Source organism: Gavialis gangeticus, unplaced genomic scaffold (genome assembly GCF_001723915.1).
Source record: "Gavialis gangeticus isolate Ggan-Ray unplaced genomic scaffold, GavGan_comp1, whole genome shotgun sequence".
Lineage (NCBI taxonomy): Eukaryota > Metazoa > Chordata > Crocodylia > Gavialidae > Gavialis > Gavialis gangeticus.
The window spans coordinates 131,088,690-131,115,136 of record NW_017729024.1 but is presented as its reverse complement, the minus strand read 5'-3'; the positions used below and the strand labels follow the sequence as shown (position 1 = coordinate 131,115,136).

The following is a 26,447-nucleotide window of genomic DNA, read 5'->3' as shown; positions in this document are numbered from 1 at the left end:
CCTTCCTGAAGTCTAGGAAAACTATATCCACTGCCACCCCTGCATCCAATGATTTAGTGACCTGGTCGTAAAAGGCCACCAGGTTGGTCTGACAGGACCTGCCGCTGATGAACCCATGCTGGTTGCCCCTGAGCATGCAGTTCCCTGCTGGCCCCTCCTGGATGTGTGCCAGAATAATTTTCTCGAACAGCTTGCCCAGGATCGAGGTAAGACTGACTGGCCTGTAGTTCCCTGGGTCCTCTTTCCTCCCCTTTTTGAAGATGGGAACCATGTTGGCCCTCTTCCAGTCCTCCGGCACCTTTCCATTTTCCACAAATTACAGCTACTTCCGCTCTCACCTGTAAGTTGTCTCAGAATATGTTGTCTGCTAACAAACATTTCAGGAAAATTTGAACCAAGACTTTTAAAGTATTTGCTCATTATACATGATAAGATGATCAAACTTGTAGTTTGTAAACCAGCTTTAGACACTCCTCTGCATAATTTTGTTTTGGACTCTACCAGCCATGAGAAGAAAAGATCTAATTGTGACTGCAGTTGTTTCATACTTTGGGACTGGTTCAGCAAGCTGTGTGGCCCTCCATTCAGCTGTTTATTTAAAGTGAGCCAAAAGCCACTTCTCTGTAGATGATTTATTCTCTCTCTTGAGTTGACAGAACTAGGGTAGGACAGGAAAGGGTTGAGTTCTATGATTTAGCGTGAACCTTCTGTCTTTTGGTAAAAGGATTCAGATTACAAAAGATCATATAGAACAGGCCATCAAATCATTCTAGAAAGTACTCACAGGTCTCTTACCTTGTCGTTTTAATAATTTGCTTACAGGGCTTTTTTTAAAAAACAGCAACACTATGCAACTGACTCAGGAAGGAACAGCTGCAAAGTTCAAATCTGATTGTATGGCAGGCCAAAGCAAATCCCTGTAGCTCAACATGTCCAAACTTTAAGATTAAGACAGATTCAGATGTTAAAATTTGGATCTGTCTCAAGCTTTCATTTGTTTTCGGTTGGGTAAAAAAAAAGGAAGAGGCATGGTTTTCTGTCTGAATTTCATTTACCTGCTTTGCATTTTGGAATGTTCTACATAAAATCTGCTTTTAAGAACAGATGATATTTTCTGGTTAAAAGATGAGTAAAGGTGAAGGAGCTGGCTTTCCTTGGCTAGCAGACATTGGACTTAGCTTTGCTCTACCTGAGCATTGCAGAGGCCTGATATCTACCCCTAAAAACTGCAGCTTTTTGAGATGACAGCAATTTGAGTTATATTTTTTGGTAGTTCGTTTTATATAAAATGGTAATGTGTAGCCTTTACCCTTCTGAACAGTCCTATAGATCTCAGTGGTGAGAGATTAATTAATACCTGCAATGGTCTTAAACTAGATTTGTATCTTCCATAACACTAAGCAGCCCAAACAAAGGGTCCTTTTTCAAACCAAATGAAACAAGCTTTCTTTATGATTTAAGACTAGGGCTTGTAGTACAAGAAGTTGTTTTTCCAGATGTGGACACATGTCTTTTATCCAAATAACTTCTCTCAGTAATCATAATAGGTATTAAAGTATGAATGACACAGTAACGGAAATAATGCAGAGAAATGGCTTAAATGGCAAAATGATCACACTAGAAGAAAAATATGCTTCTTAATCAAGCATTTTAAATGTGTCAACACAAAAAGTGTATAAACACCTAACTTACATAATGTTTTTGGATTTTCAAAAAAGTTTGAGTCATTTTGGTACTAAGATAAAGAAATGTCCTGGTAGAAGAAGTATAAAATTCTGCCACATACTAGAAATTGGCTGAATGAGAATGAAACAAAGGGTATGAACAGATTAACAACATACAGCAAGTTAAGTATGTGAGCAGACATGCAAAACAGTTACTGTGGAGCAGTTGAGGTGTGGTAAGTCCTCTCTCCTGCCCTTACTTTTTACTTGATATAATCATGTTCATCTGTCCATCCCTTAAAAGTAAGAATAATTTGCTTTGTTTGTGGCAGAAAGACAATTAGAGAGGGGGCTCTAGGTTCTGGATACTGTTGTTCTGGGGAAAAAGAATGGAGAGCGAACTGGAAGAACCTACAGGTAATACAAAATTATTTAGGTTAGTTGTGACTGGAAAAGCGTGTGAGGAATAACTTAGCTGGAGAAGAAGCAATTCATTTGTAAGTGCAAGATAGCTTGTATTAGAAGGAAAAGCTTTAAATAGTAATTCTACATTGTAAAGTTCTACACTAACTGCTGTAATTGCTGAGGAAAGAGACCTGGGTGTCATTGTGGATGAATCAATGAAAAGTGTTGCTGAATGTACATGAAGGAAAATTAAAACATAGGGCTATTTGATGTCCTATCTTAAGATGCAAATGAGAAGAGACAGATTAATTAATGCTATACTATTTCTGTATACCATTAGTATTTCTGTATACCTTTTTCTAATGTGAGTATTAGAAGGACATTCAATGAAAATGAAAGACATCACATTTGGAACTCATAAAAAGGAAATATATTTTGTACAGTGTGTATTTAGCCTTTGAACGTACCAGATATCATGAAGGCTGAAGTGGTCAGTAGGATTCCAAAAAAATCCACTCTTTCATTAAGTGGGACCATTTTAATGAAGGATATAAACCATCATGCTTTAAGGCACAAGCCAACTACATATTATGTGAGTTAGGAAGAAACATTCAATGACTAAAGTTATTCCATTATGATTCCAGTAAAATTTTTCTTGCATTTTCCTCTGAAATATCCGGAAGCAGCCACTGTTAGAAACATGACTGTGAATAATTTAGTCCCTGGTCTGATCTGATGCGGCAGTTTCTTAAGTTTCTGTTATCCTCTTTTTTGGTTATTTGAATGTTTAGCATTTTTTCTTTTCTAGGAAAGCAGTGTTCCCATTTTGGGGGTATATCCCTTGTACAAGAATGAATGTAAAAATACCCATTTACAATAATGTGTGTATTAAAAATGCATATAGTTAAGACGTATGCCCGTTCTTTGGGAAAGATTTGGAATTACCACATAGGAAGTTTTGCTAATTTACTTCAGAAAAGCAGAAAACTAGGAAGCAAAAAATTTATCAGTACTGACTTTCCTTCCAATTTCTGCAAAGGCTGTTATCTCTGTGCAGTATGTAATGAATCATGCATTTTAATGGTTTTTCCTTCCAACGTTCATATGAAATATCCACCCGATGAAGTAAATATGAACTTTGTTCTCTTCTCTCAGTTTCTGTAAACAGTCATGCATAGGTTCAGCTAATGGCTAAATTGTTCTTTCTCCCATTGTGTTTTCCTTGATTCCAGACTGAAATTTTGTATCTGTATATAATAATTGTTGTAAAAGTATTTATACTTACATATGGATTTTATATTTTTTTAATTGTATGTGACTGCTTACTTTCCTAACGGAGAGATTTTCTATTAGACTGTTCCTTGTAGCTGACGAGAAGAATGCATTGTTATGGATTTTCACAGCCTTCCAGTTACAATTTAAAGTGGAAATAATGAGAGAGTTCAGTTTTGGCAAACTAATGCATCATCTCTCAATGTATGTTATTACAAAGGGTGTATTCAAGTTATAAGTACATCAGCCTACTTGAAATCTCCCCACTCTTTTAGAGAACCGAACAATTTTTAATTACACTTTTAACTTAACTGAAAGATATTTCTCTTTATTACTAGCTTTTTTTAAAGAAAATGTCCCAAATTACCTTTTAATGCATTATCCAATAAAGCAAATTAAATACATTGCCTAATTGCCAAACACATTCAGAGCAGATTAAACTCTTTTATGTTGTTTGCTGAGGTGTTTATCTGTAGTTCACTACCAGTGGCAGTGGAGAAAATATGGGTGGAAAAAATACAAAGTTTATTGTTAGCCATGTTAAGTGTAAAAGTGAAAACATCCAGGAAGAGATATTACAGAAACAGTAATGTAGGACTGAATAAGGCTGGTTTGAATTGTCAGTATGACGGTGGCAGTTTGAAACTACATACCTGATAAGCTCACCCATGAAGTCTGCAGGTGAAAAGGAGGACACTATGGTCAGACCTTCTGGGATACTCTCTGGTAATGTGAAAAAAGAGAGCAAAATTCATGGGGTAAATTCCTGAACGCTTTGAAGGTAGAGTGGGAGTTTTCCTATTGTGATCACAGTAGACAGTATTTACTCCTCTAACATGGGATAGAAAAATGGTAGTGGCTTCTTTGTGGCATGCTCTAAAATTCACACACCAACAGCAGTAGTAACAATTGGTGGTCTTTCTTTTATTGAGTGCCAATTAAAAATCATTTTGGTTCTAGATTCTTTAGTCATCAAGTTCAGTTGATCACTAGTATCTTTTAAAGTAAATTTTAAAATCCAGTGTTGTCATTATGGTTAACTTCAACAGACTTGCCCTTATCTCTTCTCCCCACCCCCTTCCCACTCCCTGCGCCAAGTGATATATTTCAGACCATGTAAAATGACATGTTCTGGTTCCATTTTGAATTTTAAGGAAACAGTGGAAATAAACTAGGAATACAGCAAGGTATTGTCTCTTTCTGGTTTCTGTTCGTATGAAGACCAGTACAATGCCAGAAGTTGCACCAGCCACTCTGGGGGAGCCAGTCAGGAATACTTGCAGCATAACTCAAGATGGGAGGCAGATAGAAGGAGCCGAGAGGGTGCTGAGAAAAGGCACAGCCCACTGAAGCTGCAGCAGAAGCTGTTAGCTGTTTGGCTCTGACCAGAGCTCTTGAACCTGCAGCATTTCTGCAGCCACATATTAAGGTTACCAGTATTAGCATTAACTATTAGTATTAACTAATGATGAGATGCAAAGTACCTCCACAGTGGTAGATATTGTAACTTCTCTTGTGCTGGTCATTTTAAAATCAAACAGAGGTTTGATTAAACTCCCAGCACCAAAGACAAGGCAGCAACCTAGGGATGCAGCTAAGAAAAACTGTTTCTATTTGTATGAACATTTTGGTGGATAACTGCCAAGAGCAGTTGTCTGAATGGGAGGAGGGCAGTGTGGAGTTGGAGTGGGTGTTGCTGCTTTCTGTGGCTGGGACCTTGCTTGCAATGCCTTTGACAAACAACTGCAAGTAGGCTAGGATGGAACAGATGCTGTGAGTCCAGCAGTGCAGCAGGAGATTAATTACTCTATTGAGGCGAAGCTTGGGCCGTTTCCAGCAGGCTGGATTTGACAGGCCCCTGTTAGAATTGTCACATGTTGATTTGGATCTTTGCAAACTGTTGGCGTGTTCTTGGGAGCTGTGGGGGTAGAACAGGGACTTTTTTCTCACTGCTAATATATTCTCCTCCTTTCTCTCATCTAGGTGTGTGATGTCAAGGAGTGGGCAGTCCTTGTGCCCTCCCCCACACTATTGTAACGTCATGTGCCAGTATGAATATTAACACAGAAACACGTACTTCAGTACTCAGTATCCAGAGAAGAAGAAAGGAGAAGCTAGACGTTGGGAACAAATGAGTGGATTGCTTGCAAAACTTTGGGCAGCTAACTTCTTCAGAAATCCTCCATTCCACCTATTGTGAAACAGTTAAAAGAGCAGAACAGAAACAGCATTTTGGGGTCTCTTTTTTTAAAAATTTATTTAATTTTTTTCTCTTGGTGTTGGATCTCCGACTCTCATCCTCACTGAACACAAGCACTGAACATCAATATGTGTCATGTCATTGTAACATGTCGCTCAATGCTGTGGACACTCCTGAGCATTGTTGTGGCTTTTGCAGAGCTCATAGCTTTCATGAGTGCAGATTGGCTGATTGGCAAAGCCAAGCCTGTGAATTCTGAGGATGCGGACAACAGGACTGGAGGGTCACAGGAGCCTTACCATCCAACTTTGGGGATCTATGGGCGTTGCACCAGAATCTCCCATGTGCAGGTTTCCAGACGAGACACGCTTTGTGGCCCCTATGCAGAGAACTTCAATGAGATTGCCAGTGGATTTTGGCAGGCTACTGCTATTTTCCTAGCTGTGGGAATCATGATTCTCTGTGCTGTGGCATTTGTGTCTGTCTTCACTATGTGTGTGCAGAGTGTAATGAAGAAAAGCATTTTTAATGTCTGTGGGCTGCTACAAGGGATTGCAGGTAGGTGTGATGTGGCAGCAGCTAAAATGTTTTGGTGCTGTTCTGCTGAAAGAATCTAGGAGGAAATATACAGGTCTGTGTACCGACAAGTCATGTTAATTAGACACTCAGATGAATTCCTAAAAGTAGACCTATAGGATCTAAGTTCTGTTTGAATAGCTACCCAGCAGGAATACATTGACCTGGCAGCAGGATTGCAGTTTGCTGTGCGCCAAAGTGAACTTGCCAAAGTTCCTTTTATAGCTGTTCAAGTCTTTCCACTGTTTGAAAAGTTTGTTTCAGTAACTCGAACTTCTCTCCTTTGTTCACAGTACAGAAGCAAAGCTAATGCTAACATGAACACAGTCTCCCTCCCTCTCTCTGCTTTAATGATTTTTCCATTAGGCAGGAGGCAGTTCGCTGTGTCTGTGTCTGGCGCTTCAGGATTGTGGTGAGAGTAAAGACAGGCCATAAGGCTAGATTCTGTCTACATGCCCAGCTCTCATTTATGCAGGGAGAGTTCTCTGGACTCTTTCAAGACCACTGTTTGACCCAGGGTACTTCATGGAAATAATGCAATCCCTCACTCAGTTGCATTTGAAATCTTCAGGTGTTACCTGTTCAGTGTCCAAGTGACAGAACCATTTCTGATTAACAAAAGAATTGGCTTCAAGCAATTTATTTGTTTCCTTTAAGTCTGATAAGGTGTTTGGTTTAATTTGCATATTTTGTGGGGCTTAACAATGCATCCTGTTACAGTGAGATGCAAAAATGTGTGCTGAGTTCTTCACTTCCCAAAGGAAGGTGAGATAGTTTTTACTTAACAAGCAGTATAGAAAACCACAGGCATGTTACATTGTTTGTATGATGCACTTCTGGATATGATCTTCTCAGAAGGGGCTGTGGACTTCAGATAAAATATTTGCACTGATCTTATGGGGAATCTCTTCTTCTGCGGCTATCCCTTGATATAAAGATGATGTCTTCTGGAGGAGGAAGGAAAGGGGGAATTATTGGTGAGTTTTAAGATGGCTGAAGAGTCCAATCCGTGCTCTGCAAGTTTTTCCACAGATATGACAGGCGGTGCCTTGGGTGGGGAGGGGTGGAGGATGGTAAGGGGGAAGGGCACAGCTGTTGACCAGGATGTTGTGCAAGATGAGTTTCTACAAAGCGGGCTGTAGCTTGATGTATGGTGCAGTGCCATTAAGACTTGTTACCATCCAACACTTCCTAGTTTGTAAGGTTGAAGCCACCCTTCATAAGGTATGCTTTCAGGGTGTCCTTGTAGCACTTTCTCTGTCCTCCATGGGTCCTCTTACCATGACTGAGTTGAGAGAAGAGGACTTGCTTCAGGAGATGGGTGTCAGCCATCCACACACAGTGGCCAGCCCAGCAGAGTTGATGTTTCATGATCTTTGCCTCAAGGCTGGTTATGTTAGGTGCAGAAAGGATGCTGGCATTGGTGCAGCGATCTTCCCATCTAATGCAGAGGATCTTCCTGAGGCAACAGTGTTGGAACCATTCCAGGTGCTTAAGGTGGCTTTGATATGTCACCCATGTCTCATACCCATAGTGGAGCATGGAGATAACCACTGCATTGTAGACCAGGATTTTAGTTTCCACCTGCAGATCTTGATCAGTAAAGACACAGCAAAGCAGCTTTCTAAAGGATATGCTGGCACAGTAAATCCTATGTTCGATTACTACATCAAGGCTGACTGACTAGGAAAGGTGGCTGCCGAGGTATGGGAAATGCTCAGTGTCTTCTAGGGATTCTCCACTGATGGTGATTTGTGAGGAGAGGGGAGCAGCTTCTGCTGTGGCAGGCTGGTGGAGCATTTTGGTCTTTCCAATATTAAGGGAGATTCCAGGCTATGATAAGCATCTGAAAAAAGGTCAAAGGTGGACTCCAGATCGGTCTCTGTGCATGACAATAACACAGTTGTCAGCATACTGAAGGTTGGTGATGCCAGTCTTCGTAAGTTTTGTTTTGCTGTGAAGGCGCCGCAGGTTGTAAAGCTGACCATCCATTCAATACTCAACCCCAGTTCTGGGAGGAAGGCAGTCATGGATGAGAATCAAAATCACAGCAAGATAGATGGAGAAAAGGGTTGAGGCAATAACACAGCCCTGCTTGACACCAGTACAGATGGTACGTGGATCTGTCCCTGATCCATTTCAAAGGACTGTGGCAGTCATCCCACCATGGAGTAGCCTGAGGATGCTGATGAACTTCAGTGGACAACCAAACCTAGCCAGCGCCTTCCATAAGGCTTCACAATTGATGGAGTCAAAGGCCTTGGTTAGGTTAATATATGCCATAAACAGCTCCTCGTATCACTCTCTACACTTCTCCAGGATGTGTAGTGGCTTCTTCTCTTTCACCTATAAGCTATGCTCTTGACTAGATATTTTCAAACCGTAGAAAGACTTTTGTCCAGAGATGGCTGAAGCTTTGAACTGAATCTCATTTTAAGCAAACCATTTTGCCTCACCCTACTAAATACTCATGTTGCTAACAGTGCATGCACTACACAACTGACTACACCATGAGGAGAGGTACCAGATTGCAAGTTTAAACTCTTGTAACTTTATTATGCTTTGTGCTCAGTTAAGGGCTAAAGAGACGTGTTGGTTCAGGGTGGTTGTGCAAGGTCACCTGGTAATATGGAAAAGTCTTTGCTTAGCTGCACTCCTGGAACCCCAGGTCTCTGAAGTTAGCACTCACTGGAACTCTAGCCTCCCCACAAAGGGGTGAGAACAGCACCAGGCCATGGGTCCACTCCTCACCCTGGCCAAGAGAGGTGCTGTGTGACTATGGTTCCCCTCCACCAAAGCCCTGAAGCCCAGAATAAAGGTGTTGTGCTTGTGCTCCACCCACAATACAGGGCCATACTTTCAGGCCCAATCTTGGCTTAAGATGCATTTATCTAGATGATAACTACAAACCAGCAAAGGGCTTTATTTTAATTTTTTAAAATGTGTAGTTTTGGTCTAGTCATTCTGTTTTGGGAATCCAGCCCCAGAAATGGGGCTGATATGCAGAACTGGATTACAAACTATATCTAGTAGTAGGTTTTGGCTCTTCACTTTCTTTGTTTTCTAGGGCACATGAAGTTTTGAAGGGGTGACATTCCTTTTTTATTAAAGGCATATTTGTAAGATATACATATTTGTCTTTTTGTATAAGGCGAGGGTGTTTGGACCTATCACTTAAGCATCCCTTGAAGAGCTAACCGAGTTTACACCCCTGATATCCTCCCAAAATATTTAAGAGGATCCCAATTTCAAAAGGTGCAGAAGGTGCATTCTTGTATCTTAGAGGACTGCTCTGGAGACCAGACATTCTCCTTGCTGAAAAGGGGGTATGTGCAAAGGCAGTTGTTCGGTTGTAAAATATGCCAGTTTGGACAGTGGGAAGAATTGTTATCTCAGGAATTAGACAATAGGGGGGCTAAAGCATTTCTTGTGTGTTAGGTGTGCTTTTTCAGTAGCACTGTGAATTGAAATACTTTTTCCTTCCAATGAAGATAAATCCACACCACATAACCTGGATAACTGAAAGGTCATATTACTGAAACTGTTGCTATGAGAAATGCCTTTGCCAGTATTTGCAGCCTGCTGTCTTGTGGCTAGTGTCTTGTTCTCTCAAGATTAATTTTTATTGAATTCATTACTACTTTGTGACAAAAGCATGACTGCATCTGGTTAGCTGAAACTATTTTGCTGCTGACTTATCCTAGTTGTGGAGTTCAGGGTTTCTTGGATCCTGATTTTTGGAAAGCATCTGAGCAAATGGTTCAAGAACTGCTGTCAGCATGGCTGACCTTTGACAGGACTGTAACAATGCTTTCGTTTCTAAGCTATGTAATGGACATGTCATTTGTTTTTCTTCCCTCCCAACCCCAGATCCATCAGGGATAAATCAAGCCCCCCTGCTGTGCTGCTGCTCAAGCACACCAGAAACTGACACTTAGGCCAAGTGGTTATTATGGGAACAGCTCTGAGCAGCTTGGAGTATACCTGACCCAGCTCAGGTTCTCTGCCTTGGAAAGTCAGAGCCACACTAGGAAGACACCTGGGGCCAGGAGGGGAGCCATGCAGGGAGCTAGGGTTTGTGACATTTCTTTGAAATGTGATTTTATCATAGCAAAAGGCTCCTCTAAGTACAGTAGTTGTTTTTCAGTACATTTGCTGCGTACTTGCAATTATGTAATAAGGGATGGTCTTCAGGCTGCAACCACAGCAAAAGCATTTACAGGCACTCAGAATCTTGCAGACTTAATCACATTTATATATTCCTACAAGGTTTTAATGCAATTAAAAACATACAGCAAGTTAATCTACCCCTGAATTTCATCATGAAAAAACAATAATGGATACCGGACATATCGTTTCTTTCTAGCATCCTACATTGTGATGTGGGTGGTGTCTGAGGTGAAATAGTAAAATATAGAATTGAATCCTTAAGTCCAGCTCCTGCCCTTGCACAAATATGTGGAGCTCCCTTTAGGTCAATGGCAACCGTATGCATATCAGGTCCACAGAGAGCTTTTGTTTGTTATAGGCAGTTTAATATAAAGATTAATAGAAGAAATCTGCCTCTTGTTTGAAGAGCTTTTCCAGATCTTGGAATTCCTTTGTAGGAAACTAAGCTTTTCACCATTTGCTTCTATGGCTGAAATTGCTGTTGTTCTGGAGGCACAAAAAATAGTAACTGGCATTCTTAATTTTGTCAACATGGAAAGCTTGTGCCATCAAGAAAAGAATCTGTCCCCTGCAACAAAGAGTCCAAAGAGTGGAACTGTATCATTAGAGAAATAATTATCACTTAGCAGTAAAAAGTCTGGACAAGCCTCCATCTGAACACCTTTTTGGAGCATGCAGTCTATTTTTAAGAAGGCTATGAATCATTCAAAATTCTAAGGATAAATGATAAGCTGTTTTAAAATACATTTGGAATAATAGAAAATAATTCGTTCAGTATAGATTGTCACAGTAACCATCTAGTGACAGGCAGTAAATCATCAGCAGTCCATGGACAGTACATGCATATTATTAGCATAAGCATTTATGGTGCTTATGGGTCACCATCGGCCTTTGGTACTCCACTGGGCTATGTAACAAACACAGAAGGATGAGACAGTCCCAATTTACAATCCAAATTGATAGTATTTATATAAATCAGTAATGCTTAACTTTTTTCCCCGGCAAACTGGCTGGGCAGTGCCTGGTCCGACTGCAGGCTGCATGGTGATTTCCAGTCCAGCCTGGAGCCAACATGCTGGCCACTATCTGGCCATATAGGGGATGGGGGGGAGCCAGCTCAGCCTAAGTCTGGCCCCATGGGGTAGGGAAAGGGGGCTTCACTAAGCCCCATGGGGGGGAGGGGGGTCATGACCCAGTCCCAAGCTGGCCCCATAGGGAAAAGGGCAGATATGGCCTGGCCTCATGTGGGGTAGAGGGATGGGAAGGGATGTGGCCCAGCCCAGCCCTGCATGGGTGAGGGGGCACAGCCTGGCTCTGACCAGACACGTGGGGCTTGGGGTTTGGGAATTTGGCAGGGGGAGGATGACCGTATTAATGAACACTGTTCCCCAACTGCCAAGTTTCTGGACCCATGGGGGACCCTGCAGGCCAGATGTGATAGCTCTGAAGGCCACATTTGGCCCATGGGCTGGAAGTTGAGCACCCCTGATACAAATATTCTCATGGCTTTCATGTTTACCCCAGCCCTTGGTCATGCGATGAGTTTCCCTCTGTTGCCAGAGGGGACAGGAGTAGGAGCAATGGCCTTAAGCTGCAGCAGGAGAATCTTAGGTTGGAGATTAGGAGGAATTTTCTGACGTGAGGGTAAAACATTGGAACAAGCTATCTAGAGAAAGTGTGGAATAACCATCCTTGGACGTTTGTACAAGTAGGTTAGACAGACACTTGGCTGGGATGGTTTAGTCAGGGATGATCCTACCTTGAGCAGGGAGCTGAACTAGATAATCTTGTGAGGTCCCTTCCAGCCCGACTTTTCTATGTTCCTATGATTTGCACTGTAATTTTTTTTTTTAATAGCAGAGTTTTCTCTTAGTTTTTCATGTAGCTTAATTTCATGATGAAAATTATCATCATTTATGTGTCTTTAACAAAAAAAAACATTATAGATAAAAGCTTTAAAAAAACCTGCAGTGAAGCTTAGTCTCTAAACAGACAGTAAGTAAACAGCATGGATTTTGAATGCTGGGCGGATAATGCCCTTCAGTGATAGGAACTGGCCTGAAACATAAATTGTACCTAAGAATTTCAAAGTGACTTAAGTGCAGATGTGTTGAGACTTTCCTGAAGAGGCCTTCAGTGACACCGTGACCATGTGTCAGACTGGTGAAACTGGGTTAGCTGTGTGAATAACTTGAAGTTATGTGTACTTTTGAGATGCCACAAGCCAGCCTGGTTCCCTTTCAGGAACAGCACTATGTAACTCAGGTAAAGCTTTAAATACAAATAGGCAGAGGTATCTCCGATATATTAGGTAGGCAGTTTGATTTGGCAGTTCCTTCTGAATTGTATGACTGTCATAGCAGAGACAGGCAGAGAAGTGGGATGTTGTATCCCTCAGGTTCTAACGTCTTGCCAGGTTGTGAATCCACTTGAGAAGGGAGCCATCCTGTGAACTACCTTTCCTTCTCCCCTGCCACCATGCTTGGATACCTGAAGTCAGAATCCATTCTATTGCATTCAAAGGCTATCCCATCATTACATATTGTTGTTGCAGTAGCAGCTAGAGGCCACAAGCAGTGTAGAACCCCCTGTGTTAGGTGTGTAAGTTATAGAATAATAAAGCCTTGTCCCAAAGAGCTTAGAGTCTAAGAGCAAGATGTAACCTACAGGCTAGGACAGATGGGGGAATACGCACATAGAATAGGCCATGCAAATCCTTAGCCAGTCAATAGTGGTGATCACAGTTCTCTACTCACCTAGCCAAAATCAGGGTGCCTCTTATCTCAGGTCCTCACTGTCTGCTCAGTTTCCCTCACTCAAAAAAAATAAAAATAAAACATGCTCCCACCCTGGCAGGATTAATTTCTTCTCCACAGTCAACATAATTTTTCCTCCACTGAAATCCTGTTTTCTTCCCTGCACATGTTTGGAATCAGTTCTGCTCACCTCAGCTGGACCATAAGTCTCCCCCAACCATGGCCTCCTCTCATTTAAAGCCATTTTCAGGATCCCATTCCAACATCCTCCTCCCATTCCCCTTTACCAGGGTTTTTCATGTACTCCATCACCCCTTCCTTCCCCATTCATTGTTCCCTCTCCTGCCCTCCTCCCCACAAAGCAAATTCCCTCTTGATGTTCCTTCTGTTCCCTCCTGGTGCATGTTTCCTACAGTGCCTGCCCCTTCAACCTTCCCTATTTTATTCCTCCCATTCTGACCCAGTGGCCCACTGCCAACCACCCAGAAGTGCCAGCTGATAGCTTTGGATGTACTCTGGTGTTGGTGATGGAAGGAGCAGCTGTAGCTTTGTACTTTGAGGTGTCTTAGCTGGAGTTTCCCAGTAGGGAGATGGCCAGTATTATGTGGCTATTCAGCTCTCTGCAGGCCATGACAAAGGTCTCCACAGAGCACATTTGGGAACTTTTGATTTAATCTTTTGTTAATAACATCTGTGATTTGGGAATAATTTATGCCTCTGGCTTTATATTAAGCTTTTTTCCTCTGTTGTTTACATTTGCTGCATCTTAGTTTAATAATCATGGCTCCAGTCATGTTAACAGTAGCTCTTCAGCATCTATTTTAATGCTGACAGCCCAGTAGTGCTACTGGTTGCAGTGACCCACACACACAAGATTTGGTGCATCAGTTCCAGTTTCCGTAGCAAACATCTGTTTGGGTTCTGTTTGTTCCAAACAGCAGTTTTTTTGGCTGATGCAATGAGGATGTAAACTTAACTGTTCCTTGTAGTCAAAAATGACTCTTCTGGGGCTAAGGATTGCAAATGTTAGACTGCCAGTTTGAGCATGTGTTATGTAGTATTACAGGCTGCTGAACAGTGACAATTCAACAACATTGTGACAGGCAAAATTAAAAATACTCAAATAAGATTAACTTAAAATATGTAAACCCAATTTGAATCTAGGTGTATCTGTTACATCATGATCACAGTCGTTGAAAATAAATGTCAAAATATCTCCTAGTGTGGGAGAAGTAATACGTTGTTTTGGGTAATAATAAGTTAACAATATTTATTTTTGCATGGTGTCTTTATCTTTCTGAATGGGATACGGTTCTAGTATTTGTCCTGCTTTGCCTTAGGGATATTTCATACTCAACTTTGTACCCTTCCTAAAATGATGAAATGGAATGTTTATAACTAAGTGACTTTGCTTACATGGATCAAACTAATTATGGTAACTGATCATTTTTATGTATATGCTTGGGTACCAGATAATCAAACTGAGTTATCTTTTAATGAAAGAAAACAATTAAGTATGACACTTTCCTAAGGCAAAAGTATGGATGTCGGATGACTGTCATTTTCTGAATTAGATGCATTATCCAAAAAGAAATTATGTTCGTAAAATAATCTGGCATTAAAATTTACACATGAGCTATTCAGTGTAACTGGAGTTGTTTGCAAATAGCGCAAGAGTCAGTGTTCCATTTCCATGGCATATCAGGGATTTGGGGGAATTATATGTGCACTGAGACATGAAATGTGCTGAGGTAGAAAAGGAGAAAAACAGCTGCACTTAGGATAAAGAAAAAAGAGGTCTACGGTCAGAATTAAACAGACAAAAAGTCTAGCCAGGTAACTTGCTAATACAATGTAATATACAGAAATGTTAGACGGTCATGACAAGGACAGTATATCAGAGTTATAAAACTGTAAGCATCCACATAAAGGAAGCTGTTCTGATTCTGTACCTGGGGCATTCTCCCAGCAACCTCCATCCAAGCTAAAAAGTTTATGGTCACCAAGAATACTGTTTTTTGATATCTGAGCTATTGCTATTGTTTTACGTAATGCCATGGATCCAATGCCTTACAGATGATTCACATTCCCTGTAATAAGGATTTTAGTTATTTTTTCAGGAGCATCATTGACCCCAAATGTAGCTACTCAGTAAAGCTTTTTCTCCACACTGTTATTTTGGGGTGGGGCACAACTTGCCACTTTATAGTACTCTTTAATGTTAAATGTTTACTCTTTAATGTTAATGTTTACTCTTTAATGGTGAATCCACTGGCAAATTGCTTGAGCAGCTGTACAGCCCCACAGTACTGAATGAGTTTGCATCTATCTAGTGTGATCATGCTTGAGCAACTGCCTGAAGGGGGCTTAGGGCCTGCAGCCTTTGTTCTTATTCCTATTTGGGGAAAGAGAAAGGTGATCTGAACTCTGCATGGCAGCAGTGACATGTGAGCTGCCGCTGCTTGTGAGCTGGGAGGTAAGACAGGAGCTGGAATCGCAGAGAGAGTGGTAGAATCCAGATGTTGTCAGGACTGGAAACATGCACAGGGGAAGTGTGGAACTGGCTAGTTCCCTGGGAGTTGTGACATGAGGAGGTATGATTGAGAGTTATTGGCTGCTGGGATGTGAGACAGGAACTGGGAATTTCTGAGGAAGTTGGGAAGGAAGTTGGGAGTCAGTTGGAGCTTGCTGTTATAGCAGGAGGATAAACAGAAGGGTAGAGATACATGGGAGCTTGCAGAGAGGATGGGAGGTGAGCTGGAGGCAGAGAGGTTCCTGGAACTGAGTGAGGCTATTAGCTGCAAAGAGCATAGTGTGGGGCATGGAGATGCAGGATTTGGGATCGCAGTTGCTGGGGAGTCAGCATGGGGGGAGCTGTTGTTTGGGTCCATCAGAGGTGAGGGGCACAAGAGGTCAGGAGGTGCAGAGTCTGGTAAGGAAAATTGTAATGTACCAGGGAGCTGGGAGGAAAGTCAAGTGAGAATCTATCTAGAGCAGGGCTGGGCAAAATGCGACCCAGAGGCCGGATGTGGCCTGCCAGGCCATTCTATCCGGCCCACAGGGCCTCCCCAAATTTAGAAAATTAATGTTTATCTGCCCCTGGCTGCCTAACATGCGGCCCTCGATGGCTTGCTAAAACTCAGTAAGCGGCCCTCTGCCCAAAATACTTGCCCGCCCCGATCTAGAGTCTCACTGCTTATTACTTGAGGGAAGTAGTTGCTAGACAGATGGGGCAAAGAAAATGAGGCAGTGGGAATGCAAGAGAACCAGCCATTACATTAAATGAGTGCAGGAAGGCAGCCAAACCCAGGCAACCTCTGAGCGTTGTCACAAGTGTAGAAGCAGGGCCCAACCCTTTACTTTGAAAAGTGTGTCTTCTGCTGACACTCAGCCTAGGGTCTTTTTTCCTAATGCAGAAATTGCACAGCCCTGAAACTGGGGTTTGTAGTGGAAATCTTGGCACAGCCTTAATTTCTTTAGCATTCTGCACAATGCGGTATAGGGCTTCCTGGAACGCACATGGCTACATTCCAGCAGGATAGCTAACCTACTTGGCTGCCGACAGTGCAAGCTCAAGGGACTAGTGTGTAGAGGAAGGCAAGAGACTATACCAAAGAAGGCAAACTGTGCTAAAGTTATGTGTAAAGTGCTAAACAGCCGTGGAAGTAAAGGTGCAGCAGGACCAGCTTTGAGAAATGAACAGGTCTCCCCTAAGAGAGAACCTTGCAGTGTTTCCTAGACAGTTTTCTGTGTTCTGGTTCTGTACGCTAATGAACATTCACGTCTATTGGTGTGTGCAGTGCTTGCTGCTTTTTTTTAAGAAGAGTTCTTCATTTTACAAGAATGGAATTTCTGGGGATAGTGCTACTTCCCATCTGCCTGGTAAATCATTCGCAGCTGAACTAAGTTATTGTGATCTTATAGCCAAAGCAGGAGGTTGATTTGGGCAGGGAAGCTATGTGTGTAGGAGGCTTTTGGCAGCTGAGGTGGGAAGGGTAGAAAGAAAAGGATGTCCACTCCCCCTCACCACTCTCTGGAATAAAACTAGGATATACCGCAGGAAGGGGCCGGGTGAGATACATCATTTGACATGTTTTTTTGCTATTTCTCTGTCCCAAACTTTTAAAATGTTTTGGCTGCTTACAAATGTGGAAAAAAAACCAGTGCTTTACTTTCAGCTGGGTGCACCCCCACGCTGAGCACAGCACATGCCCAAAAGAGGCATCGCGTCAGTTTGACCCAGCTCACCCAACGTCTGTATAGATCATGCACTTCAGCAGCCCTTTTTGGGGCTTTTATCTAATAGATTGAATCAGCTATTAGATAAGTGCCACAAAGGCCCGCTGAAGTGTGCAATCCATACAGACACTTGGGGAGCCGGGTCAAACTGACACCATTCCTCTTTCGGTAAAGTGCTGTTTGTTTTCTTCCTCCTATGACTATCAGCAGCCTTTATTCTCTGTCGGCAGACTGTATGACAAGATTGTGTGTGTGTGTGTGTGTGTGTGTGTGTGTGTAACCAGTGCCCTAACTGCTGCCTTTTTTCTTTTTGCTGTTGCTTCCTCCTCACTAGTCTACTCCTTTTCTCACATTCCCCTTTTCAATCTTACAGTCACCCTCTCCTCTATTGTCCACCTTCCTCTCCATGATGCTGCCAACACTTCTACAATCATATAGATTTTCAGAGTCTTTCCTTGTCCCAGCACTCCTGCCTTGCCTCTTCCCCACCAAATATCCACTACCTCTGGGCACATCTACACATGCGCTTTAGTGCACATTAGACTAATGCGCAGTAAAGTGTCACCATTTACATGTTCACAGCAAGTATTGTGCAATAGATTAATGTAAAGTGTTGTTTGCTAGTACCAACAGATACGGGTACTAGAAAATGGCTCTTTAAATTAATGTGCTGAAGCACATGTTTAAATCCTGACCAGAAGAAAATTGCTCTTGGTCAGCCCAGGCAGCAGGGGGTCACAACTGCTACCTGGCTAAGCCTTGAGCTCTGGGACAGAGTAGGGGGAACTGTCCTGGCTCTGGAGCAGCTCCCAACCGGGGTGGGGGGGTAAAACTGTCTTGGTTCTAGTTTCCCCTGTCCCCCCCACTCTCCCTCCCCCAGAGCTTAGGGTTGGTCCTGATCTTCATGCACCCGGCACTCAGGAGAGCCTGGAGCTCCCTCTGGCTACTGCAGGGCAGGGGAGGGAAGGGAAGAGGGGTCAGAGGAAGGCAGGACCAGCCCTGAACTAAGCTGCTCCTGTTGAGTTCAATTTGCTTCTGACCCAGATGCATGTATAGACGTGCACCCAAGAGCATCTGAATTTACTGCATGTGTAGATGCACCGTCTGTCTTCTTTAGTCTGGTGTTCACCAAGGAGGTAAGAAGCTTAAGTTCTGGATCAGTTACTGCCTGAATATGATCTTTGGTATTCTTGCTGCTCTCGAAGCAGAGGGTGGAGTCGGAATGAGTGGCATGTGGATCTGCCTCTGAACATGACTGAGGGCTTAAAGTCCTGTAATGGGGAGCCAACTCTGAGAGGTTTTCTGAAATGAAGAAGAAAAGGTGGTGACATGAGACAGGCTTAGCATCAGAAAAGTGCCTGCTCTTGGTGCTGATAGCCAGATCTAGAAGGGTTTAAAAAAACTGGACGAGAGAAACTGTAAATATAACCAGCATCAAGATCTGCTGAGACTGAGGCCTTTGCAGCTCCTAATGTTTTTCTTTGTTTGTTTAAGATATCACTTCTTTTAGGCAATATTTTACCTTTTAGGTGCTGCAAAATGTGCCTGTAGGAACAGAGCAGTCCTTCACTTGTGTCAGCCTAACTCCGCATATTATAGGAAGCCCCAGTAAAGCTAAATGTTCTATCTTCATTGATTAGGTTGCCAGCAATGTTAATTTATTTTAACTCTTTGCAGATAGCCTGTATATTACAGAAAGGATTGGTAGAATTGTGTTGGGAATTGTTTTTTCTATTGGAGGACACTTAACTTTGGCAAGTCTGAATGACAAACTCTGTTAACTTTACCAGTATATGCTGAAAGCCTCTAGCTACAAAGCTAAAGGGGAAGTAAAGCATGTTTTTAAATTCTTGTTTCTTCTTCCAAGTGTGTAGAGGGACAGCCAGCAATTTATGAACAATGGAAGGCTCATAATCAAGCCGTGAGTGTCCTGTTTATTCAGTTGGGACAGTTTTGTTCCTGGGTCTTATGCCCTAGCCCAGTGCTACTGTGCCTGATCAGCTGCAGATATTCAACTTCGAGTAAGGATTTGTCATTGAAATGTAAAGCCAAGAAATCATTAAAGCTGCTCTCTTAGCTCTGAGAGCACGACTGTGGCTCTGTTACTAGATGTGGTAGGGCACTGAAAATGGAGGAGGGAGAGGGCAAGAAGGAGCGCACAAGATGCCTTTGAGCCAGGTTAGCTATCTGCTAGTGGCACAGCCTAGACACAAAGTGCTGTTTAATGCATACAATAAACATTGGGGAGAAAAATATCCATCCCTAAGACCTCTCCTAGTGCCTTTAAGGGCTACATGTCACAAAAGTAGATATAATAAGAAACCCCAGTTATTTCCAGACCTGCTCTTGGTTATAGTGTAGTGTTAGCAGGCCTCAAATTATGGTGTTAACGGTGGGATCATTGTTGCAGATACTGCAAGATTACCTGCACAGTGCTACAGGTTACTGAGCCAATGCCTCTGCAGATTGCTAAGGATACATCTACGGAGCTTGGAATATTGTTAGGCTTCTTCCAATAATTCCCAAAGCTTCCCCAACCTCAAATTCAGATTTCTCAGACTGAGTTCTCTGTCCTCAGCTTCCCCATTTGATCCTACCAGATGAAAATAAAAAAAACACTGTAAACAATCATTTTGTAATGGAGAAGGTTTTCTCTAGGGATACCTGCTGAGCAGGAGGCTTAGTGCAATGTTTTTTCTATCTGAGTGATAAGGGGGAGCAGAACAATCTCTCTATACTGATAGAGCCCTTCACAGAAATTGTTTCCAGTATGTCAGAAAGCACATGTGTGTACATGCATACGTAAGGGACTCCTGGAGTCCCAGGACCAGCCCTCTCTTGCCACCTACATTTTGACAGACTTGGCTGTGTGACACTGGCAATGGAGGCAAGCTTACTCTGTCCACTTCATAAATGCCTTTGGGGTGGGAGTAGAGTCTTATCTCCCATTAAGTGCAGGAGATGAATGAAATTCATATCACTGCTACTGGAGGAAGCCTTAGTGGAAGGCATATCCCCTTGCATATCCTTACCCTTTGGGTCTTCCCCAGTTAAAGTGAAGCAGTCGGGTACTGCTTTTCCTCGGACCCTGCTGCACTGCTGCCTCATCGACCACATCTGGTTAATTTCCTGTTTCCTCAACAGCATTTCAGAGCTTTTTACAATTTCTTTCGGAAATGAGAAGATAGTTTCAGGATTTGCGATGGAAATTGGCCTTCCTAATATATATTAGGATTTTTGAATATGGTGCAATAGCAGATGCACAGGAGACTATGAGAACTAAATAGCTTAGTGTGCACATCCACTTATCCAAATAAACAGGTGAGTAACTGCGTTCCTATGAGTGGATTTCCAAGCTCCAGTGAAAGGGATCTGCTTTACGTCACTAAAAAAACTTGCTGCTCTGCTGCAGCTCAGATCCTACTCCAAATATTGAGCGTCATGCAGTGTGACAAATGAATGCTAATGTTTATTCATCAGGTTGCTATTTTCTAGGAAGGTTGCCTGCATCGCTCTGCTGGATTTTATCAAAACTGAGTAACACTTATCACAGTTCCTGTGCCTTTGGGGGTGGAGTGGAAATCTTGACACACATGTGCAAAATACACCTCAGTACCAAAGATCAAAGTGCAGAGAATTACTTCAGAGTTGTCAGAGATCTGCTTGCACAAAAATACTTTCTAGCCTATTTCTACTGATGATTTTTGCAGCAAGCATGATTTTGTTTCTTTTTTGTTTCTTGGGGAGTGGTCACTTTTACATCATTTCATGTTTGGAGGGTTTGAAGTTTACATGTTAAATTCCCCTGTATGCTTTTAAGTAGAAGAAATCTAAATTTAAGTGGCCTTTTTGTATGAAAGAGAGAATTGAAGTTTGGTAGCGGTGTTACACAATCAAAGTTGACAATATTCTTCAGTGAAATGTAGGGGAGTAAGACTCTAGTAAAATATACTCACATCAGAGCCCTAAGCCAGTGCTCTTGCTGTACAGCTACAGGATTCTTGGCCACAGAGAAAAAAAATTAAACACAGCTTTCTAGTCTTTTTTGTAGCCATCTTGCTGAATGCATTGCCATCCTTCACAATTCTCTTCTTTGGTCGATGAAATCACATTGAAAAAAACACAAAGATGGCACGTAATAACAGAAAGGTAATTTGATGAAGAGAACTTGGTCAACTTTAAATAAGCAGGACAAAAATAGTTTAATAAAGTGGTAGCTAAGATAGATGGACATATTAATATGCTTTTAAACTGGCCTTCACATTTCTTCAAAAAACCATCATAATGTTTGAACCTCAAAGGCTTTCTTAGAGAGGACTCAGCTGCTGAGTGGGACTCCAGCTTATACTTTCTAGAATTCTGCTTTCTATCTTGAAGACTGACTGCTGTGTTAATACATTAGCACAAGGGCAGAAACTGATTGACGATCATTGTCATTAATATTCATGGTGTCTAGGTCAGTCTTCGAGCAAAGGGGATGACTAGAGGTAATTGTTGCTAGATTAGTAAACGGTTCACATAAAAATGGCTTGTTCACATAAAAATGTAGTGTTCACCTAAAATGGCTTGTTTGAAAGATTTTTACCATTTTTAGTACTATTTTCGATTTTGTATCTGAGATGGGCAAAAGCTTTCAAGTTGGTAGTTGTGTTTTTTTAATACATCTGGTGGATTCTCAAACTTGTGGTTAGGAACTGTACTGTACGGTAGGATACTATCTACTAGAAGCCCCAGCAAATCCTGTAACTGATGTGCCTGGATACTCCAGAAATTTGTACAGCAGTGGAGGACACTGTCCTCAAGGAGGCATGCTGAGTTTGGGGAAGGAGCATACAATGGTTTCTGGCTTAAAGAAAGTCATGGCAAAAATAAAGTAGCACAGGTCTTAGTGAAGGCACAAGTTTATCTTGATTTTCTTTCACAATTTGATTTCCCTATTGTTGTGAAACACGATTGCACATGACTGGTGGAAATCCTGTGGCCATGCTGGCTCTCTATAAATTCAGTCCCTTCTCCTCCGGTTACACTGTCTTCCAAGCTAAGCAGCTCTACTTCTCCAACTCAACTGAACACAATTTCTGCAATTGCAGACTTTTTGCTGCCTTTTTGTCTTCTTTGACTCATTCTACAACCTGACCTTATTTCCCCATTTCTCACTTCACACAGGATCTTGCCAGTTTCTTTCACTCAGCTTGCTTCCCCCACCGTCTTCCCACTCTTTCCTCCTCCACAACTGCACAGTTCTCTCATTGGTTGTCCCCTTCTACCCCAAGCACTTGCCCAATGACTCTTCTTGTCTTATGACCTGCTATCTTGTGTGTGCCCATTCATTCCTTTCCATTTTTTTCCTTACCCTCTAGCTTTTCTCTGGCTTTACCTCTTCACAATACAAGCATGCTTTAATCTCTCTCATCTTTGCAATGGCAGGGCAACGACAGTGCCTCATTTCCATTGCTTTTGCTTGTTGGTATGTTGTAGGGCATCCTTGGTATTCCAAGTAGTGCCTCATGTAGTGTGAGGGTTGAAGTGCTGATTTGAGGGAAATGGGACTGGACTGAACAGCTGATGTGGCCCCTTCCAGGCCCATGTTCCTACTGTCAAAATACAAAACCATGTATCCCACCCTCCTTGCTTCTGTAACTGCTGCTCCATCTTGCACTGCCCTGGCATCCCTTCACTCACTGAATGCATACTTCGCATCCTGCCCAGGGCTCTTCCCTGTCTCTGTCATAGACCCTTTCCACTCCACTGCACTGCAGGTCTCTCTGCAATCTCTGATGACCTCTTCCTTCCCAGAGGACAGACCCAATACCCCAGGGACATCTAGAACAGGGTGATGCAGATGAATCTGGCCTATTGAATTAAATCTAGGTAATCTCAGAAAAGCTACTGGTGTCAGTAAAGGAGCAGTCACAGGTATTTAACCACTTGCATTGCTATATGTAAATATTAATAATACATAACTAAGTGGATTAATTGTGTCTTGATTCTGTGTGCATTGGAATGGCTTTTCTCTGGGTTTAAGGCAAAAATCTCAGCCTCTGACATCTCCTTGTAGATGTAGATGTCTATCCATCAGCCCCAGCTCAGGATGGCTAAACTATAAGTTCTAATTTTCTTCCCAAAGCCCTTTCCCTATCTCTTTTCTCCATCAACAAGACCCATAATCTGGGTATCATCTTCAACACAGACCTTCTTAGTCTAAATCTTTCCAAGTCTTCTTGAATAATATCACTAAGATGGGGCTTTTCCTATCCATCAGTCTTTGGCCTTGACAAATGCAACCTTGCTCTGTTCAGAACACTATGGCAAACATCAGTTTCCTGACCCAATGCTTTGCCAATTAAATTGTGTAATGGGGGAGGTGGGAGAGTGACCCGGCAGCAACTCAGGGAGCTGCCTCTGAGGGAGGGAGTGCAAAAGCAGTGATAACCACAGTGGCTGCACTTGGACTGGAATTGCACTGTCATAGTTGGCATGGAAGGAGCTGGTGCTGCCCTGGGCACAGAGCTGCAGTGCTCTGCCTCTGTGACCACGTCACCTTTGTGTTTGCAGCTTTCTGCTGGCTCCCCCTTTTCTAGCACAGCTAATTACAAGCTATGTGGCTTCACTTTCAAAACCCTTCCCAACCTCTCCTTATGCTACATGCTATCTCTGTTCACAACTGAGAGACTGGCTCCTGCTTTCAGTCAACCCAAGATAGCAGCTTCCATCACCCAGTCAAGCCCCTTTGTACTTTCTCCCATGCTGTCTTACATGCTCTCCATAAGTATCCACAAGATTAACTGTCTCCCTTGAAATTTTCTTTTGCTGCAATGCCACCAGTAAACTTGGCCATAGCTCTTGACGTGCTGACACTACTGTCGTTCAGACTGGCCAACACTTTCTCATTGCGTTCCCATTTCTCTTTATCCTTTGGCTGTTTCTTATGTTAAACACTTTGGTGCAGGGAATGCCTTTTGGTTCTGTTTTGTACAGTGCCCAGAACAGTGAGGGCCCAATCCATGATGACAGCTGCAAGGTGTGACCAGTAATACAAATAAATCATAAATGTACATGGTGAAGAGAAACTACAGCCCTCCACTACTGAGCAGTACAACCATGCGAACTGCAGAGCCAGTGGGAACCTCATGCCTGATCTGAAGGGTGCTGGGCACTCCCCATTCCCACCAACATAGCCCATGGGTTAAATGGATATGGTCAAATGATGAAATGCCTGCTTGACATTAGCATGAGAAAATATCACTGTCAAACATGGGATTTGTAAAGAAGCATAAAGGGCAAAACCAGTGCATTGTTGCCTTTATTTCATGTGTAACTGGCTGTCTCCACCTTAGATACAAATTACGAGTTGAACTATATATGCTGTGGAGAATGGCACAGTGTAGATTGTTGTGTCCCAGGTGAGGGAACCTATGTGAACCCCTGGAGATGCTGTGATAAGAACACCCTGTTTGCTAATCTCGCCCTCGTAGATTCGGAGCCTAAGGCTTGTATGGCTCCGGAGCACAGAGCACTCCCACTCCTGTTTATGCTGCCTCCTCATACTGACTCTTATGTCCTTGTTTTCTGCTCCATCCAACTGTCCCATACCCATACCATGGAGCAGCACTGCTTCATCACACAGTTAAGTGGCAGTGGGAGGTGACCAAAGAAAAGGGCCTGCAGGTTGGTTTTCTTCCCCAGGTGTCAAACAGCAGAGTGGCAGACCAAGGCAGGGATGCTGTGGAGCTGAACACAGTGCATATGCAGCTGTTTTTCTCCTCTGAATGGTGTCTTGGCTGCTGGTGTGGTGGCTGGTTGGAGGTTGGGCAGCTGAGTGCTCTTCTCCCTGGTAGTAGCCACTGCAGTGGGCTTTCAGTGTCAGGCTATGCACTCTGTTTCTTTGGTCAGGAAGGGGAGCCCCTCCTTGGATCTTTTCTTTAACAGCAGGAGCAGTGGAGGCAGTTGGTCAGCAGGAGCCTGTAATCACTCCTTCAGATGACAAACAGGGAACAGCATGAGCCACTCCTGTTGCTCTAAGTACTTGAATATACTACTCTTGGCAGCCTTCCTAGCCAGGGGAGATCAGGGATGGATCTGTCATCTGCCACATGACTCAGATATTAGGCCATTGGGCTGGTCAATACAATAGTTCTTTGTGCTGTAATACATAAAGTGAACTGTGCCTCTCCTTGTACCATTAGCCTACACCAAACCTTAAGCAGGGCAGTTTTCCTTAGCTTTAAATTCCCAGAAAGCCCTATTTTGAATTACAGTCATTAAGTGCTCCTACAAATGGCAAACAGGTGTTTAATATTACTGAAGTTGTTAAAGATGGGAACTATTTAATGGGCCTATTAATAAGGAAGTAGTTGATATCCTGTGGAGAGGTCTATTATACTTTGGTGTGTGCGCACTGAAATACAGCATGTTTTGCAAGGGAAATCTCTGTAATAATGTGCACCTTCTGTGGTGTTGGCTACACTGGTCTAGGACCACTGAGTTTACCCATTTCACTCAAGTAGAGACAATGTTCCATATTCATAGCTCAGCTATGTAAGGCCATCTTTTTTTTCAGAGAAGACGGTCCCAGTTCATTTATAATTAAATGAAGACTTATGTTCAGCATGTTTCCCCCAACATCCCGCTGTTAGTTAAAGCACATTTGGACTTCAGAAAAATCCAGACAAAATGCACTCCAGGACACGGTACCCCACACAGGTTTTGGTTAGGAATTCTTCAGGTTGAGAAGTGCTTACCAAGAAATAGGCAGACAAGGTTCTTTGCGTGACTCTGATATCTTTTATTAGACCAACTTAAATAGTCGGAAAACAGTTATTAAGCAAGCTTTCAGGTTCAAAAACCCTTCTTCAGGCTAAGGAAGTTTCAGCAGTTGGTGTGTGCTCTTCCTGGATGGAATGAAAAGTAAAGGAGCCAGAGGCTGGGCTGGTATGCATACAAGACAGGCAGTCAGTGAAAATGTAGATTGAGGCGTCTGTGGGTGAGAGACAGGCTGGGGTGGGGGGAGAGAGCAAGAAGGGGGATGAATAGTGGCGAGATACCTGGGGAGTAAGCTGTCAGGCAGGTTATAATGCGTCATAAATCCAATGTCTATATTTCGTCCATGATTTTTAGTATCGAGGAGGTTGATGAAGTGGCGTTCATAGGCTCGTCTCTGGGAAG

At 42.7% G+C, this 26,447-nt stretch overlaps 1 protein-coding gene across 1 annotated transcript in view; it reads left to right on the top strand.

Moving 5' to 3' along the window:
- LHFPL2 (lipoma HMGIC fusion partner-like 2) overlaps positions 1 to 26,447 on the top strand; it is a 129,995-nt gene that overhangs the window by 97,033 nt on the left and 6,515 nt on the right. Inside the window, exon 3 of the mRNA XM_019517734.1 lies at positions 5,325 to 6,099. Within this exon, the coding sequence (XP_019373279.1) occupies positions 5,670 to 6,099 (430 nt within the window). The 5' untranslated portion in view covers positions 5,325 to 5,669. The remainder of the gene's footprint in view (positions 1 to 5,324; positions 6,100 to 26,447) is intronic.